At 57.5% G+C, this 19,004-nt stretch overlaps 2 protein-coding genes and 1 pseudogene across 3 annotated transcripts; all 3 read right to left on the bottom strand.

Annotated features, from left to right (window-relative positions):
- Positions 1-679: 679 nt before the first annotated feature.
- On the bottom strand, positions 680-4,407 carry LOC310887772 (antigen WC1.1-like; the record flags this gene model as incomplete). Its single annotated transcript, XM_083813939.1, has 5 exons — positions 2,644-4,407; positions 2,115-2,159; positions 1,251-2,027; positions 861-973; positions 680-694 (listed from the first exon to the last, which is right to left on the bottom strand). The coding sequence occupies exons 1-5, from the start codon at positions 2,951-2,953 to the stop codon at positions 680-682; spliced, it is 1,260 nt and encodes a 419-aa protein (XP_083670065.1). The 5' UTR covers positions 2,954-4,407.
- LOC310887771 (scavenger receptor cysteine-rich domain-containing protein DMBT1-like) lies at positions 3,034-9,124 on the bottom strand (the record flags this gene model as incomplete). The annotated part of the gene is made up of 9 exons (XM_083813938.1): positions 3,034-3,398; positions 3,480-3,806; positions 3,915-4,220; positions 4,456-4,764; positions 6,935-7,249; positions 7,374-7,688; positions 7,770-8,096; positions 8,205-8,519; positions 8,746-9,124. The coding sequence occupies 9 exons, from the start codon at positions 9,122-9,124 to the stop codon at positions 3,034-3,036; spliced, it is 2,958 nt and encodes a 985-aa protein (XP_083670064.1).
- Positions 9,125-17,989: 8,865 nt separating this feature from the next.
- Positions 17,990-18,914, bottom strand: LOC310887770 (olfactory receptor 14C36-like; annotated as a pseudogene). Its single transcript has one exon. The product of its transcript is annotated as an olfactory receptor 14C36-like (transcript).
- Between the last annotated feature and the right edge of the window lie 90 nt (positions 18,915-19,004).

The raw sequence follows: 19,004 nt of genomic DNA, 5'->3' as shown, positions 1-19,004 counted from the left end.
CAACCCTGGTCTGGGGCAGGGAGAAAGGGCCCTGCAGATGTGCCCCCTCAGGGACCTGCACCCACCTGAGAGACTGAACCTTGGCTGCTTCTCCCATGTCAGGCTGTAAGCGATCTCCTCATACACGGCCTCAGGGAAGGGCTCCCCAGTTCTCCCAGAGCCTGGGGACAGAGGCAGGGCTGGTCTGGGGATGGGCAGAGAGGGATGGGACCCCACTGGGATCCCCCAGCCCCATTCCCTGGGCCAGCACAGGGTTGTCCCCACAGCACAGCCCCACTGTGTTGTGTTGGCACTGCAGCCACAACCCCGGGGATGGCAGCATCCCCATGGAGATGGTCTGGGGCAGCGTCAGCCTCGCACCATCCTTCTGGAGACAGCCCTTGTGCCGCTTTGTTCCCGGGGTCACGTCCCAGTACAGACCCTGCACCAGCTCCCGCATTTCCCCTCCCCATGGAGCTGCTCCATCTCTGCCCCACGCGTCAATAGCACAGCCCGTGCCCTGATGGGGGGTTGCTGGAACCACATTGATGGACCCCGCTGCCCCACGCTCCTCCTGCCAGTGCTGCCCAGAGCACTGCCAGCAGTGCATCCTCCCCGTCTCCCCCAGCCCAGCTCTCACATTTCTCTTCTCACCCCAGGACTGATGCCCCAGGGTCTGGGCTCTCTCCACCCCTTGCTGCTAGTGCCCCATGGTCTGTCAGTCAGTGGGGCAGCACATGGGGCAGGAGGCAGCACATAGCTCTGTTTCTGTGCCCCAGGACACCAACACCCCCAGCACACCCAGCCCTGCCAGGAGGTATCTCCCCCCCAGGACCACTGGGGAAGGACCCACCTCTGCGCCGAGCCCTGGCACTTCGCACCTGCCCAACCAGGAGGGCCAGGAGCAGGCAGAGGAGGGCCCCCAGGATGATGCAGATGATGACAGGCACCGAGAGTCTCTCACTGGTGGTGGTCAGAGGGCCCCGGGGGGGAACTGCATGGGCAGGAACATGGCAGGGGCAGCATCAGGCAAGGGAGAGGTTGAGGGCAGGACATGCCACTCCTGACCACACAAGGCAGCAGGGGATGCAGGTGCTGGGGGGAAAGGGCTGGGTGATGGCGCAGCTCCCACCCTGCTGGGTACATCACAGACTTCCCCCAGATCCCTCGATTTCCTGGGAGTCTCACAGTCCAGCAGGGAGCCCCTTCCCTTGGCTGTGGGTCACAGCCTGGCCATGGGCAGACCCAGCCCCAGGGGAAGAAAAACTTACCTGCTTGTGGGGGGGGTGTTGCTGTCCTGGGTGCAGCTTCAGGGGAGGAGAAGGAGAGCCAGGCTGAGAGGCTGGGGCTGCGGTACCAGGCAGCCTCCCTGGCAGACGGCCCCAACATGTGCCACCTGAATTTTCCCTCCTGCGGGGCTGGGCAGGGTGGCAGGGACAGGGCACAGCACCACTGCTCTCGGCTGCTCACAGGAATGTGCAGGCAGCTCAGGGGATGTGCGGGGACATCCAGCCCCACAGAGGCTGCTACCCACCCACCACCAGCCTCCCACTCTGCAGGGACACCCTTGCTCAGGCCCGCACTGGGGACATGGATGTCCCCAGGGTGCAGGGCCAGGCAGAGAGGGGCTGTCCCCTCTGGGATGGGCAGAGCTGGTGGGGAGGAAGCTCCAGCATTGGAGACGCCCAAGCCAGCTCTTTGCCAAGCCCCCAGCGATGTCTCCCAGCCCCACTGCTCACCTGAGCAATGCACAGCCGCATCTGCCTTATGCTGGCAGGCACCGCTGTCCCCTGGCTGGGCCCAGCAGTCCTGCAGAGACAGCTCCGTCCCCCTGCACTCCATCAGCCAGATGGGGCCCGTCCCCTCTCCAAAGGCAGCCTGGCCCAGGGCGTAGACCGCGGGGCCACAGCCCAGCTGCTTGCATGCCACCTGGGCATCCCGCATGTCCCAGGCATTGTCACACAGCGTCCCCCAGGCGCCGCGCTGCCAGACCTCCACTCTGCCCGAGCAGCCACCCTCGCCTCCCACGGTGCGGATCTTCTCCCTGTCTGGGGAGGCAGTGACCTCCCATTGCACCGGGACAGCTGGGACAGCCCTGCCAGGTGAGGGGGGCACATGCAGGGGCAGCTCCCTACCTGTGCACCTCGTGGAGTTGGGGCATGCAGCCACCTGTGGCCTTTCTGTCCATGTCCCAAAGGAAAGAGAAGTTGGGCTGAAGGGACTGCTTTGGGGGTCGTGCAGAAGAGAGCTGGGCTGACCTCTGCTCGCACGTCCCCATGCTGCCTGGGTCAGGGCAGCAGCAGAACCCCGTTCATGCAGGGGACACAAACGTCACTGAAGGGGGACCTGAATGCGCATCCCCACAGGGTCCCTGCTTCACAGAGCAGCAGGAGGCTGTCCGTGGATGGAGGACTCCTGCAAGCCCTGCATGGTCTCCTCTGAGACCTTGCCTGGAGATGCCTCTGTATCCCCCAGGGGCTGCTGGCAACCCGGCTGTTAACTGCTGCTGGTGCACGCGGGTGGCTCTGAGACCTGAAGTCACCCTCGTGCCACCAGCAGCAACAGCATCTAATGCAGGAAGTCAAAGCCCCTCTGGGTTCCTTCTCTGCATTTGACCATACCCAGTGGGGAGCAGGACCTGGTGCCCTGATGGCTCAGATTTACCATTGCAGGTGATGTGGGCCTCTTCTCGGAGGTCATCACACGACTGCGGATGCCAGGGAGCAGAGGGACACTGCCAGAAGGAGCTGTTGCTCTTCCCACACTCCACATAATCCAGCCATGCGGTGCCAGACAGCTTGGCATAGTTTGAGGTTGTTTCCTGGTTCCCTTCATTCCCACAGCCCAGCTCCTTGCACACCAGCGACACCGTCTCGGTAGTCATCGAGTTGGAGCAAACGCTGCCCCACGTCCCGTTGTAGAAAACCTGCAGGCGCCCGGAGCAGCCGTCGCTGTTCCCCAGCCTCAGGGCCATGAACTCTGGAAGGAGGAAAGGTCGCAAGGATGGTCTTGGACATCAGCCACTGACATCCTTGGCTCTAACTGGCTCTACCCTTACTCCAGTCTCATTGTCCCCAGCTCCCAGCCCCACTCCCAGCACAGACCTGAGCAGATGACTCCCACGTCCTCCTTGTGCCCGCAGTCGTGCTGCCCCCAGGCCTCAGCAGGGCAGTCCCAGAGAGCAGCTTCGGCCCCGGAGCAGTTGACGCCATCCAGCCAGATCTGCCCGGAGCCCTCCCCGAACCGAGCGGAGCCGGCTGCCTCCACGGCCCCTCCACAGCCCAGCTGGCGGCAAACGACGCTGGCATCGGCCAGGTCCCAGGCGTCGTCGCAGACGGTGCCCCAGCGCCCCTGGTAGTAGATCTCCACTCTCCCGGCACAGCGCCCAGACCCGTCTGCCAGCCGCACCCGCCGGCTCCCTGCAGCGGGGAGAAGCCCCAGCGATCAGGGGCTGGCTGCCTGCCCAGCCCCACACCTGGGGGACATGAACCACCACTCACCCCGGCACACGGCCCCCACGTCCTCCATGATTCCTGCTGAGGGTGGGCTCTCGGGCAGGGAGGTGTTGCAGAGGCTCAGGTCAGCCTCATGCCCTGTGCACCGCACCCCGTGCAGCCCCACGGGGCCCAGTCCTCGCTCAGCCCTCACAGGGGTGTAGGCTGCCTCTGCCTCTCCGCACTGCAGCTGCCGGCACACCACGCTGGCCTCCTGCATGTCCCACTGCTCATCCAGGACTCTGCCCCACGTCCCGTGCTGGAAGACCTCCACGCGCCCGTCGCACCGGCTCCCTCCGCCCACCAGCCGCAGGGACATGGGGCGAGCCGGGCCTGGTGAGAGCAGAAATTCAGCCAGGCGCTGCCATGGGGTCCACAGCTCTGAGTGGCCGTGTCACACACCAGGGGCAAATGGGCTTCGCAGCACTGCCCAGCACTCACCTGAGCAAATGACAGCAGCAGCGTTCTCGTGGGAGCACTGTGAGGCCCCCAGGGCAGTCACCGGGCACTGCCCCAGGTGGGCTTCAGTCCCATCACAGTGGAACGAGTCTCTCCAGACGGGGCCGGTTCCTCTCCCAAAATGCCCTCCTCCAGGAATGGACTCAGCAAAGCCACAGCCGAGGTGCCGACAGAGAACGTGGGCATCCGAGAGGTCCCAGCGGGAGGCACAGAGGGTCCCCCACGTCCCCAGCACCTTGACCTCCACCCTGCCCGCACACGCTGTGCTGCCGTTCACCAGCCTGAACCCTGTGTACTCAAGGACAAAGGAGGGTGAGGGAGGTTGCATTTGTGCTCCTAATCCCACAGGAGCTGCAGGAGAGGCCAAAGGGACAACGTGCCTTTCTCCTCCTGCAGCACTCTTTCAGGGCTGCAGACCACCACCTCCCCCCAACTGTCCCCCACCCAGCACAGCCCAGTGCCCACCCTGCTCTCCTGCCCCCACCACAGACCCCGTGGGCACCATCCCACACCGAGTCCTTACGTGTGCAGGTGACATGAGTGCTGTTGCCGTGGGTGCAGGGCTGGTCCCTGGGGGCCCCCCAGGGGCAGAAGAGGATGGTGGATTCATTCCCCACACACTGCAGCTCTCTGTCCCAAACAGGACCAGCCCCTTCTCCCAGGTGAGCTGCCCCATGCACGGACAGGGCTGTGCCACACTGCAGCTCCCTGCAGATGACCTCGGCAGCTTTGGCACCAAAGTGGGAGTCACAGACAGCTTTCCACTGGTCCTTCTCATAGACCTCCACACTTCCTGAGCAGGGGCTGTCCCCTCCGACCAGCCGGACAAATCCTGGAGCAACCAAGGAGACCTGTGAGTTCCCAGAGCCCTCTGGCACTTCCGTGCCCACCTCCCACCTCATCCCTAAGGTGGCCACATGCAGAGCCCCACGGCCAGCCCAGCAGCTCTCAGGGGGTGCTGATGGCACAAACAGCTTAGGCAGCCCTGCTGCTCCTCAGAAACCAGCCCAGCACCCATGGGCTGCCCTCTCTCCCAAGCCCCCAGCCGCAGGCATCACTCAGGGAAACTGCTGCTGCCCAGAGCCCCTGGGCTGCCCGGCCCCAGACCCAGCACTGCAGCACCCGCAGCATGTGGGCCCAGGGAAATGGGCCCAGGCACTGGGAGCTGCTGCAGCCTGCTCTGCCCCACCGGGCTCAGGCCAGGCTGAGGAACCCCTTGGAGCTGCCAGAAAAGCCCCCTGTTCCCAGGGGCTGCTGGGGCTCTTGGGGAGCTGCTGTTAGATGGGGCACATCTGGGGAGCAGGTAAAGGGGGGTCCTCAGGCAGGGATGGAGTGTGGTATCAGGTATGCACGTCCCCAGCCACCAGCTGGGCAGAGGGCAGGAGAGCAGGCAGAGAGCAGCCCTGGGCTGACACGAGCTCCCGGTGCAAAGGCAGGCACCGAGGAGAGCCAGGCGGTGCTGGCACAGCCCATGGGGCACAGGGCAGGCAGGAGACGCTGGGCAGTAGGTCAGCACGGCCTGGAGGGGCTGTGTCCCTTGGAGCTGGCTCTCATGGTGTGACCCTGGGACACGAACTAGGTGCCGCTTGCCACCTTGCTCCTCTGCTCAAGCCCAGTGCTCCTGCCCTCTGAGCAGCCCCCCTGCTTTGGCCGAGGTTCTCTTGTCTGCTGGGGGTACAACCCAAAGGTCCTGGGCCATTGCACGCCCTTCCCTGAGGCTGCTGGTGGCTGGGGCAATTGCTCTAGATTCCCCTGGCATAGGGACCAGCCTGCCAGACAGGGCCTGGGCGAATGGGAGGAGGAAGATGGGAACCAGCCAGCACAATGGGGAAGGGTGGGGGCTTTCCTCTCCCAGCCCTGGGCACCTCCCCAGGGTTGCCTGCTCCAGCTTCAGGGCCAGGCTGGGTGCGCTCCCACTGGGCTTTCCCCAGGGACAAGGGACACCAGCAGTGACAGAGCCAGCTCAGAGTGCAACTTGACACCCAGAGCCATGTTCTGGTGTCCACTTGTTGCTTCCTGAGGTCACAGCCAGGTCCCTTAGAAGTGTCCTCGTCCCAGAGGTAGGGAACAAGTTCAGTCCTTACCTGAGCATGTCACTCCAGCGTCCTCCCCGTGATCGCAGTCTGTTTGACCCCATCCATTGTGTGTGCAGTCAGACAGGGCAGACTCAGTGCCATTACAGTGAACATCATCCATCCAAATGGAACCAGATCCTGGCCCAAAGTGTGCTTTCTGAAGAGCTTCAAGAGCAACCCCACAGTCCAGCTGCCTACAAACCACTGCAGCATCGGACATGTCCCAGTGGTCATCGCACACGGTCCCCCACTGGCCCTGGTGTTTCACCTCCACTCTCCCAGCACAGCGCCTGCCGCCATCTGCCAGCCTCACCTCCACAGACCCTTCAAACACCAACACAGGAAGGGTCAGGAGAGCTTCGAGCCCCACACTGCGGGTCTGTGAGTGCCCCCTTGCCCAGGCAGACTCACAGTTCCTAGGGTGGGAGCCCTGTCCCCACGGACTGTCACTGGGGTGTTGGGGGGGTCCTTCCTCTGCCCATGGGCTGCACTGGTCTGGGAGTGCCCAGCTCTATCCCTCCTGGGCCATTTGCTGCCCACAGCCCTCATAACCCTCTCTTTCCCTCCCAGTGGCCCCTTGCCCCTGCCCATGCCCATCCACACACCACCCCCAGCCCTGCACAGGCCTACCACTCCTCCCCTGACCAGCACCCCCTGAAAAGCTCCACGAAACTAGGCCCCTACTTCCTCCTGTCCATCACCTGCCCCAGGCACCTCTCAAATGCACCAAAACCCCAGAGGTTACTGGCAGCCCACCTGTTGACTGCTGCTGGTGGACATGGGTGGCTCTGAGAGCTGAAGTCACCTTTGTGCCACCAGCAGCAACAGCATCTAATGCAGGAAGTCAAAGCCCCTCTGGGTTCCTTCTCTGCATTTGGCCACATCCAGTGGGGAGCAGGACTTGGTGCCCTGATGGCTCAGATTTACCATTGCAGGTGATGTGGGTCTCTTCTCGGAGGTCATCACACGACTGCGGATGCCAGGGAGCAGAGGGACACTGCCAGAAGGAGCTGTTGCTCTTCCCACACTCCACATGATCCAGCCACACGGTGCCAGACTGCTTGGCATAGTTTGAGGTGATTTCCTGGTACCATTCATTCCCACAGCCCAGCTCCTTGCACACCAGCGACACCGTCTCGGTAGTCATCGAGTTGGAGCAAACGCTGCCCCACGTCCCGTTGTAGAAAACCTGCAGGCGCCCAGAGCAGCCGTCGCTGTTCTCCAGCCTCAGGGCCATGAACTCTGGAAGGAGGAAAGGCACCAGCAATGTCCTTGGATGTCAGCCACTGATGGCCTTGGCCCTAACTGGCTCTGCCCTCACCACAGCCTCACGGGCCCTGCTCCCAGCTCCACTCCCAGCACAGACCTGAGCAGACAACTCCCACGTCCTCCTTGTGCCCACAGTCATGCTGCCCCCAGGCCTCAGCAGGGCAGTCCCAGAGAGCAGCTTCGGCCCCGGAGCAGTTGACGCCATCCAGCCAGATCTGCCCGGAGCCCTCCCCGAACCAAGCGGAGCCGGCTGCCTCCACGGCCCCTCCACAGCCCAGCTGGCGGCAAACGACGCTGGCATCGGCCAGGTCCCAGGCGCCGTCGCAGACGGTGCCCCAGCGCCCCTGGTAGTAGATCTCCACTCTCCCGGCACAGCGCCCGGCCCCATCCGCCAGCCGGACCCGCCGGCTCCCTGCAGCGGAGAGAAGTCCCAGCGATCAGGGGCTGGCTGCCTGCTAAGCCCCACACCTGGAGGACGTGCAGCACCACTCACCCCGGCACACGGCCCCCACGTCCTCCATGATTCCTGCTGAGGGTGGGCTCTCGGGCAGGGAGGTGTTGCAGAGGCTCAGGTTATTCTCATGCCCTGTGCACCTCACCCCGTGCAGCCCCACGGGGCCCAGTCCTTGCTCGGCTCTCGCAGGGGTGTAGGCTGCCTCTGCCTCTCCGCACTGCAGCTGCCGGCACACCACGCTGGCCTCCTGCATGTCCCACTGCTCATCCAGGACTCTGCCCCACGTCCCGTGCTGGAAGACCTCCACGCGCCCGTCGCACCGGCTCCCTCCGCCCACCAGCCGCAGGGACATGGGGCGAGCCGCGCCTGGTGAGAGGAGAAATTCAGCCAGGCGCTGCCATGGGGTCCCCAGCTCTGGGTGGCCGTGTCACACACCAGGGGCAAATGGGCTTTGCAGCACTGCCCAGCACTCACCTGAGCAAATGACAGCAGCAGCGTTCTCGTGGGAGCACGGCGAGGCCCCCAGGGCAGTCACCGGGCACTGCCCCAGGTGGGCTTCAGTCCCGTCACAGTGGAACGAGTCTCTCCAGACGGGGCCGGTTCCTCTCCCAAAATGCCCTCCTCCAGGAATGGACTCAGCAAAGCCACAGCCGAGGTGCCGACAGAGAACGTGGGCGTCCGAGAGGTCCCAGCGGGAGGCACAGAGGGTCCCCCACGTCCCCAGCACCTTGACCTCCACCCTGCCCGCACACGCTGTGCTGCCATTCACCAGCCTGAACCCTGTGTACTCTGGGGACAAAGGAGGGTGAGAGAGGCCACATTTGTGCTTTTGCTCCCTCAGGAGCTGCAGGAGAGGCCAAAGGGACAACGTGCCTTTCTCCTCCTGCAGCACTCTTTCAGGGCTGCAGACCACCACCTCACCCCACCTGCCCCCCACCCAGCACAGCCCAGTGCCCACCCTGCTCTCCTGCCCCCACCACAGACCCCATCTGTACCATCGCACCCCGGTCCTTACGTGTGCAGGTGACATGAGTGCTGTTGCCGTGGGTGCAGGGCTGGTCCCTGGGGGCCCCCCAGGGGCAGAAGAGGATGGTGGATTCATTCCCCACACACTGCAGCTCTCTGTCCCAGACAGGACCAGCCCCTTCTCCCAGGTGAGCTGCCCCATGCACGGACAGGGCTGTGCCACACTGCAGCTCCCTGCAGATGACCTCGGCAGCTTTGGCACCAAAGTGGGAGTCACAGACAGCTTTCCACTGGTCCCTGTCGTAGACCTCCACACTTCCTGAGCAGGGGCTGTCCCCTCCGACCAGCCGGACAAATCCTGGAGCAACCAAGGAGACCTGTGAGTTCCCAGAGCCCTCTGGCACTTCCGTGCCCACCTCCCACCTCATCCCTAAGGCAGCCACCTGCAGAGCCCCACGGCCATCCCAGCAGCTCTCAGTGGGTGCCGATGGCACAAACAGGTCAGGGTCCCCCTGCTGCTCCTCAGAAACCAGCCCAGCACCCATGGGCTGCCCTCTCTCCCAAGCCCCCACCCGCAGGCATCACTCAGGGAAACTGCTGCTGCCCGGAGCCCCTGGGCTGACCAGCACCGGGCCCAGCACTGCAGCACCCGCAGCATGTGGGCCCAGGGAAATGGGCCCAGGCACTGGGAGCTGCTGCAGCCTGCTCTGCCCCACCGGGCTCAGGCCAGGCTGAGGAACCCCTTGGAGCTGCCAGAAAAGCCCCCTGTTCCCAGGGGCTGCTGGGGCTCTTGGGGAGCTGCTGTTAGATGGGGCACATCTGGGGAGCAGGTAAAGGGGGGTCCTCAGGCAGGGACAGAGTGTGGTATCAGGTATGCACGTCCCCAGCCACCAGCCAGACATGGGGCAAAAGAGCAGGCAGAGAGCAGTCCTGGGCTGACACGAGCTCCTGGAGCAAAGGCAGGCACCGAGGAGAGCCAGGAGGTGCTGGCACAGCTCCCGGGGCACAGGGCAGGCAGGAGACGCTGGGCAGTGGGTCAGCATGGCCTGGAGGGGCCATGTCTCCAGGGACTGGCTCTCGTAGGGTGACCCTGGGACAGGAACAAGGTGCCACTTGCCACCCTGCTCCTCTGCTCAAGCCCAGTGTTCCTGCCCTCTGAGCAGCCCCCCTGCTTTGGCCGAGGTTCTCTTGTCTGCTGGGGGTACAACCCAAAAGGCCTGGGTCATTGCACACCCTTCCCTGAGGCTGCTGGTGGCTGGGGCAGTTGCTCTAGATTCCCCTGGCATAGGGACCAGCCTGCCAGAGAGGGCCTGGGCGAATGGGAGGAGGAAGATGGGAACCAGCCAGCACAATGGGGAAGGGTGGGGGCTTTCCTCTCCCAGCCCCGGGCACCTTCCCAGGGTTGGCTGCTCCAGCTTCAGGGCCAGGCTGGGTGCGCTCCCACTGGGCTTTCCCCAGGGACAAGGGACACCAGCAGTGACAGACCCAGCTCAGAGTGCAACTTGACACCCAGAGCCATGTTCTGGTGTCCACTTGTTGCTTCCTGAGGTCACAGCCAGGTCCCTTAGAAGTGTCCTCGTCCCAGAGGTAGGGAACAAGTTCAGCCCTTACCTGAGCATGTCACTCCAGCGTCCTCCCCGTGATCGCAGTTTGTTTGACCCCATCCTTTGTGTGTGCAGTCAGACAGGGCAGACTCAGTGCCATTACAGTGAACATCATCCATCCAAATGGAACCAGATCCTGGCCCAAAGTGTGCTTTCTGAAGAGCTTCAAGAGCAACCCCACAGCCCAGCTGCCTACAAACCACTGCAGCATCGAAGATGTCCCAGTAGTCATCGCACACGGTCCCCCACTGGCCCTGGTGTTTCACCTCCACTCTCCCAGCACAGCGCCTGCCGCCATCCGCCAGCCTCACCTCCGCAGCCCCTTCAAACACCAACAGGGGAAGGGTCAGGAGAGCTTCGAGCCCCACACTGAGGGTCTGAGATTGTCCCTGGATCAGGCACAGTCACAGACCCCAGGGTGGGAGCCCTGTCCTGCATGGCCTGTCCCTGGGGTGGTGTGGGGGTCTTTCCTCTCCCCATGGGCAGAACTGGGCTGGGGGTGCCCAGCTTCAGCCCTCTTGCACCATTCACTGCCACACAACCCTCAGCATCTCCTCCCACACCAGTGGCTCCCTGCCCATGCCCATGCCCACCTGCATACCACCCCCAGCCCTGCACAGGGCTCCCACTCCTCCCCAGACCAGGAGTCCCTGAACAGCCCCATGTTCCTTGACCCATACTTCTCCCTGTCCCACCTGCCCCAGGCACCTCCCAAATGTACCAAAACCCTGGGGCTTCCAGTCTGTCCAGGGGGCACAAAGAAAAAATTACAAGGTTCCCCCCCAACCTGTGTCCCCTCTTCATCCCTGCTGTCAGCCCAGCCTCTAAGCTTGGCCAGGGCCCCCAGGAGGGACACCTCTCTGTCACCTCTGGTGCAGAAGCCACAGTGCCCTTCTGTCTGGGGGGCACAACCAGCCCTCCTGGGATCACTGTTTCCCCAAATCCCAGGGGCAGGGAGCAGCACACAACCCCTCCAGGACACCCCAGACATAGGCTGTGCCCACAAGATCGCTGAGGACTGCTGTCACTGTCTGGGACTTCTCCATCTCCGGAGGGACAGTGCTGGGGAACAAGGGGTCCTAAAAGGGTACACGAGGACACGGTGTCTGGAAATGGAGCCAGGCATGGGCTGCCATAATCATGGGAGCTGTGGAAATGGATTACCCTCTCCCACCCAGACAGGCACAGATTAAAGGACAGGGCTAAGGGACTGAGAACCTTCTGCCTCTCATTTCAGTGGTGCCTGGAAAGCAATCCCACTCCCAGGGGGATCCCAATGACCCTGTTGCTGCCCGCTGGCCCCAGGCTGTTGAAAAAAGCAGCTGGCACTTACCTCTGGAAAGCTGCACCCAGAGGAGCAGCCACAGCACCCAAGGGGACAGGAGTCCCTCTGTCCCCATCCTGAGGCTCCTGCCCTCACAGCACGGCCCTGCTGCTGGAGTTCCTGGGGACCCACAAGGCAATGGCGATGAAGGGAGGGCAATATATCTGTGCAGATGCTGTCCCAGCTGCAGGAGGAGCCAATCGAAACAGCAGGCACCTTTTTAGACGTTATCGGCACTTATCTCCCCTCCGACGCAGCCCAGCTCTCCAATGAACTTCTCCAGCGCTCTTCATGACCATATATGAGGGACGGCTCCGCTGCGGGTCTCACGTCACTGCGGTGGGAGATCATCGTGGGGTAGGGCTGGGTGTGGGGGCAGATGGGTCTGACACCCCTTGCAGCCCGCTGTGGGGACCGGGAGCAGGGAGCATCTCCTGAGCTGTAGCGTCCAAGAGCCCAAGGTGCGATTGTCCGGCCGTCCCTGCGCCATGGGATCCACGGGGCTGGGCCTGCAGCGGGGCTGTGTCAGGCTGGGAAGGGCCCAGCCCCTGCCCCTGCTACAGCCCCCGCTGTGCTGGCAGCAGCAGCTGGGAAAGGCCCTTGGGCAGGGCCCGAGCCCCATGCCGGGAGCGCTGGCTGGCCCGTCCCTCCCCAGGGAGCCTCCTGTGGGGTCCTGGCAGCAGCCAGAGCTGGTCCAGGGCCTGCCCTGGCAGCAGAGCTGCAGCCCAGAGCCTCAGGCGTCTCCCTGGCTCTCAGCGTGTCACCCAGGGGCCGTTATTCCCCGCGGCGGGTCGGGAGCTGGAGCCCGCCTGCCACTGCAGGTGCACAAACCGCAGCCCACGTGACATGGCGCCCGGGCAGGAAGGCGGTGGTTTCCTCCTGGCCCCGTGCCCAGGCCTGGCCCTGCGGTGCCTCCCAGCCTCCTCGCAGCACCAAGCCTGGCAGGGTCCAGTAAATCTTTGGACAATGCTCTTAGACATATAGTTTATTTTATAAATATTATTATTTTTATACATATATTAAAAACGTTTATTTTTTATAAATGTATATTTTATATTTTTAAATATTTTTAACATATATTTATAGGTTTTAAAGTTTTTTAGATACATCTAATTTATTTTTTATTCTGGAGGCTGGAGATGGATTCACTGATCTTCAGTTCTTTCCAGTGCGGGATATTTCATTTTTCTGTCCAACCCAGCTCCAGGTGATTCCACAGCATCCTCACCTGTCATGGGCCTGTATGTGTATATATATATATTAGTCTTAACTAAAAAATATATCATATAAATATATAGAAAATATATATTTTACATATATACTATTATATTACTATATATTATATATATTATATTATATATATTATATATAATATAATATATAATATTATATTATAATATTAATATAAATATATTATAATATATTATATATATAATATTATATATATTATATATAATATAATATATAATATTATATTATATATATTATATATATTATATTAATTTATATATTACTCTATATGATATATATGACTCTATATGATATATATTTATATTACATTTATATTATATTATATTTATATTATATTATATTATATTATAATAATATTATATATATATTATATTATATAATATATATAATATATATTATAATACAATATATATAATATATATTATATTATATAATAATATATATTATATTATATTATGTTATATTATATATTTTATTATATTATTTATACATATATTATGTATATATATATACATATATATACATATATTTATACATATATATAATGTTTTTTAAATATATATTATATTTTTAATATTTTAATATTTGTAATATATATATAGTTTTTATAGGTTTTTAGATACAAATAGTTTATTTTTTAGTCTGGAAGATGAAGCTGGACTCACTGATCTTCAATTCTTTCCAGCACGGGATATGTCATGATTCTGTCCAACCCAGCTCCGGGTGATGCCATAGCATCCTCACCCGCCATGGGCCTGCTCCTGGCCTGTATTCAGACAGCAATGACCTCACAAACACCTACACAAGTTCTTGGCCTGTTCCAGGCCTGCCAGCTCCTCAGGCACCAGTGACCTCACAGGTACCTGGACAATCCATGCGCCTTGCCCTGACCTATCAGCTAATTGATCACCAATGAGCTCCCCGCAGACCCACACAAGCCAGGTGCTTATTCCTGGCCTACAAGCTTCTCAGGCACCAGGGTCCTCACAGCATCTAGCACAGGCCATGTTTGCTCTCAGCCAGTTAGTTGCACAGGCACCACTGGCATCCAGATGGCATTCACAGGCCAGGGGCCTGCTCCTGGCCTATCAACTCCTCAGCTGACCATGACCTCATAAGCACATGTTGCCTAATGGAAGGTGTCCCTGCCTGTAGCAGGGGGGGTGGGACTAGATGGTCACTAGGGTTCTTACAACCCAAACCATTCCATGATTCTGTGATTCTCTGACATCCGTGCAGCCACTGACCTGAGCACCACATAGACACCTCTTTGCTTTCTGCTCACCTATGAACAAGTGTGATGCACCAGTAGACAGGTGCCTGGGGTTTCTGTTGGATTGCAGGAGTAATCAAGCATGGGGTGCCATCGCCAACATGATATCATAAGCTCCCAAAGACCCACACAAGCCACGTGCTTATTCCTGGCCTACAAGCTTCTCAGGCACCAGGGTCCTCACAGTGTCTAGCACAGGCCATGTTTGCTCTCGGCCTATCAGCTACTCAGGCACCACTGGCATCACAGGAACATTCACCTGCCATGGGCCTGCTCCTGGCCTATCAGATCTTCAGCTGACAGTGACCTCATAAGCACAGATGATCTATTGGAAGATGTCGGTGTCCCTGGCCATGACAGGGGGTGGGTGCTCATGTTCAGCTGGCTGTTGACCAACATCCCCAGGTGCTTTTCTGCTGGGCAGCTTTCCAGCCACTCTTCCCCAAGCCTGTGCTGCTGCATGGGGTTGTTATGATCCAAGTGCAGGAGCTGGCACTTAATCATTGTTGAATGTCATGTGATTAGACTCAGTCCATCAATCCAGCCTTTCCAGATCCCTCTGCAAACCTTTCCTACCCACAAGAAGATCAACTGTCCCACCTAACTTGTTATCATCTGCAAATGTACTGAGGGTGCATTTTTTCCTCTCATTCAGATCATCCATCAAAATAGTAAACAAAACTGGACCTAGTACTGAGGCCTGGGGAGTGCCACCGGTGACCGTCCACCAACTGGACTGATCTCTCTTCACTCAGGCTCTTTGAGCATGGCCTTCCAGACAGTTCTTCAAGCAGCAAACTCTACACTTGTCCAAGCCATGAGCGGCCAGATGGGTTGTCATTCTGCAGGGCTGCTGCTGCTGAGTCCACATGGAGAAGATGTAGCTCCTTCTTTTATGTTTTTTTTCTAATGCCCTGTTCTCAGTCCTTTCAAACCAACTAAGCATGAATCTGGTGCTTGTGATGAGCTGGTGCTCAGCTCGTATTCCAGTTACTTGCTAGCATGTATCGTTGTCGTTGAGTTTGTACAGCATGGGCATTCTTACATTCCCTTTTGTCTCTGTTTGCTTGAGTCTGCATTGTCAATGGTAGTTCAGGAAGACCAGATGGAGTGGCTGCAGGGGAAGCATGAGGTTGCATCTGTCATGGTGGGACTTTGGTCAGCATTCACAGTGCAGTGACTCATGCTGTGACACAGCCAGGAGTTGCACACTTTAAGGGAATCGCAAAGGTAGTTCCTTCTTCAAGGGCGATGCCATCCTGAGTCTTGTCCTTGCCTGTGCAGCACCTGTCAAAGGGTCGATATAAGTTTCTCCTCAGAAGAAAGGCCCCACCATGAGCCTGCCTAGAGCTGGGCTCCTCTCCACAGTTCTGACGCAGTCTCCTCCTGCAGGAACTCTCCCCGGACTGCAGCCTCCTTCAGGCCACATCCACCTGCTCCCACATGGGGTCTTCCATCAGCTGCAGTGTGGAGATCTGCTCCAACTTGGTGCACCATGGGCTGCAGGGGAACTTCTTCTCCAGCACCTGCAGCACCACCTCACCCTCTTTCTTCACTGACCTTGGTGTCTGCAGGGTTGTTTCTCTCAGCTTCATGAGGCCAGACTGCTTCAGTAAGGGACTAGACCACAACAATGCAGGATTTGGGGATCAGGTGATCAGGTTAGGGTTTCTGGATTAGATCTTGCCTTCCACAGTTAGTGGTTGGGCAGGGTATTAGAGGGAGGCTTGTGTTTTCTGCCTTGGTTTCTAGTCTGTGTCTATTGTAGAGACTAGGTTATTTGTTGGGATTTTCTTCAGGGCTCTGTTGAGGAATCATGTTAAGGCTGGAATTCAGTGCTAGGGACAAAAGGCTGAGGAATAGGGTGAGAACTGAGCTAAGAGTGTATGGTAAGGCCTTATGGGTTTGGGACTTGGCTAACCCATGCCAGGTGAGGTTTGAGGTTAGGGATAAGAGTAGTGGATTCCTTGCAGAGAGAGGGATAGCATTTAGATGTAGGGATAGGGCTTACGGTTACTGCTTAGAAATATTGCCAGGGCTTGACATGAATGTTTTCCTAGTCAGTGTTGCAGCAGCACAGCCTTACACGAACTCCTCTCACCTCTTCCAGATCTTTCCGTCTGTTAGCCAAGTCCCTCTTCTCTCCCCCAAATCTCCCACCTTTATTCTCCCAGATTTCCCCTGAGCTCCCCAAATGTGTCACCGTGTTGGGGACAGCTTTCTGATGGCCTTTATGACCTCAGAGGCTCTGCCTCCCTGCTGTTGGCCAGCCAGGGGCTGGGACAGAAGTGACCTCACAGCCAGCATCCACAGGGCTACAAGGAGCTGTTGTGCTCGGGAGTCCTCTTCCCAGCCCCGTCCAGGAGCAGTGGGTGCAAGGGATGCCCTGGACAATCCCTCAGGTACTCTGCCTGCCAACCAGCTCATGCTTCAGAAGGCCTCCCACATGTCCCGACTCAGGTTTCCTCATGCAGCCTTTAGCAACTCCAGGGCATCCTGAAGGAAATGCCCACCCATGTGTAGAAAAGTGATTCAAGAACTGAATATATACTTTAGGAAAATATACGTTTTAGGCAAACTCTGCAGAGAAGGAGTTGTTGTGACAGTTATGATGACTAGGATTGCTTTATTCATCTGCTATTCTAGGGGACCATACCTCCAATGGCAAGTGAACTTTAGACTCTCTCTGTCCCACTGGAATTTATGGCACCCTTAGGGAACAGTTTCTGGCACTTGGACTTACTCAGGTTCATCTCACCACAACCACACTGTGTGCAGTCTCATATGGACAAGGGAAACATGGACTCCCGATGTAGTCATTTAGTGTCCATATCCAGAGGAAGAAACCACCTGTGTGAACTGGGGTGAGAGCCCAGTGCTGGGAAGAGTGGTTGCAAGGGGCTGCTCTTGGACCATTGCCCTGGGGCAGCATCTGCCAGGGTGTCCAGAGTACAAGGTCCAAGCCCTGCCCCTGCTCTGCTGGTCCTCCCTGACTCTCCCAGGAGGACAGCCTTGAATGCTGTGGACACAGGCCAGTGAAGTCAAAATCTCATAGGTGCTGGGCACCAACAGGCAGGAATGGAATCATCCCTCCCTGCAAAAAATATGATCCTGGGACTCCTATCTTATCTGCCTGAGCCCACAGAGAAACAAGCAAAGCAAGGAGCCTCTTTCAAGTCAGTTCCTTTGAAATATCCATGACAGCAGGTCTGGGAGAAGACCTGAGTCTTCAGGCACTGCCCCAAACAGATCTCCTTTTATGCTGGAGATGCTGGTACAGAGCCAGCTGTGTTAGAGAAGTGCCCCTGGCCTGTCCCTGCCTGTGGACACAGGACTGCCCCACAGCAGCACAGTGAGCAAGTGACAAGAGCAATTACTCCTCACAGCAAGATAAGGGCTCTGTAGGAGAGTGTGGGAGGTGAAAGGGAGAGCAGCTAGGGACAGACCAAGCCCTGGGGCTCCCTGGCATTGCTGCTGTGCCAGGACTCTTTTCCCCTCAACCTCTGCACACAGCCAAGTGCCATGACATTTCTCTGAGGATGGATCTCTGGCAAACAAGTCACTGCAGGAACCATATTTTTATTTAAATACACAGTAAATATTTAATTTGGCCTGTAAATACACCCTGTTTACACCAAGTCTCAGAGTCAGACGAGACATTAGGTAGTGAACTGGAAGGGGAAGAAAGAAGAATATTTTTTTTTTTGACAAATATATCACTACATGAGTAAAGCAAAAAGTAAAACAAACAAACAAACAAAATAATAACCATAATATATGTCTTGGCCTTTAATGAGTTACATTATGAGTGATATGCAATGGACATGCAGTTAATTGCTTTTCAAAAACCTCCAGTCATCACTTTCCACACTGCATCTTTCAGCTCCTTGTTCCTCATGCTGTAGATGAGGGGGTTCACTGCTGGAGGCACCACCGAGTACTGAACTGCCAGCAAAAGATTCATGGATGAGGAGGACATGGAGGGGGGCTTCATGTAGGCAAATGTGCCAGTGCTGATGAACAGGGAGACCACAGCCAGGTGAGGGAGGCATGTGGAAAAGGCTTTGTGCCTGCCCTCATGGGAGGGGATCCTCAGCATTGCCATGAAGATCTGCACATAGGACAGCACAAGGAAGACAAAACACCCAAATAATAAACAGACACTAACCACAAGAACCCCGACTTCTCTGAGGTAGGCATCTGAGCAGGAGAGCTTGAGGATCTGGGGAATTTCACAGAAAAACTGGTCCAGGGCATTGCCTTGGCAGAGGGGGAGGGAAAAGCTATTGGCAGTGTGCAGCATAGCATAGAGAAAGCCACTGCCCCAGGCAGCTGCTGCCAGGTTGACACAAGTTCTGCCTGGCCATTATTGTCCAATAGTGCAGGGGTTTGCAGATGGCAATGTAGCGGTCATAAGCCATGATGGTGAGAAGGTAAAATTCTTCTGTGACAAAGACAACAAAGAAAAAGACCTGGGTAGGACAGCCTGCATAGGAAATGGTCCTGGTGTCCCAGAGGGAATTGGCCATGGCTTTGGGAACAGTGGTGGTAATAGTACCCAGGTCGATGAGGGCGAGGTTGAGGAGGAAGAAGTACATGGGGGTGTGGAGGTGGTGGTCGCAGGCTACGGCTGTGAGGATGAGGCCGTTACCCAGGAGGGCAGCCAGGTAGATGGCCAGGAAGAGCCCGAAGTACAGGAGTTGCAGCTCGCGTATGTCTGCAAATGGCAGGAGGAGGAACTCGTTGGTGAAGGTGCTGTTGGACATTTGCTGCCTCCGGGCATGGTTGGCTGTCCATGGAGGAAAAAGAGTCAAGTTAGCAAGACTTCTCTGAGCAAAACCGCTACTGTGTTTCAC

Source organism: Anser anser (assembly GCF_964211835.1).
Source record: "Anser anser genome assembly, chromosome: 29".
Lineage (NCBI taxonomy): Eukaryota > Metazoa > Chordata > Aves > Anseriformes > Anatidae > Anser > Anser anser.
This window is presented reverse-complemented; position numbering and strand designations above follow the sequence as displayed.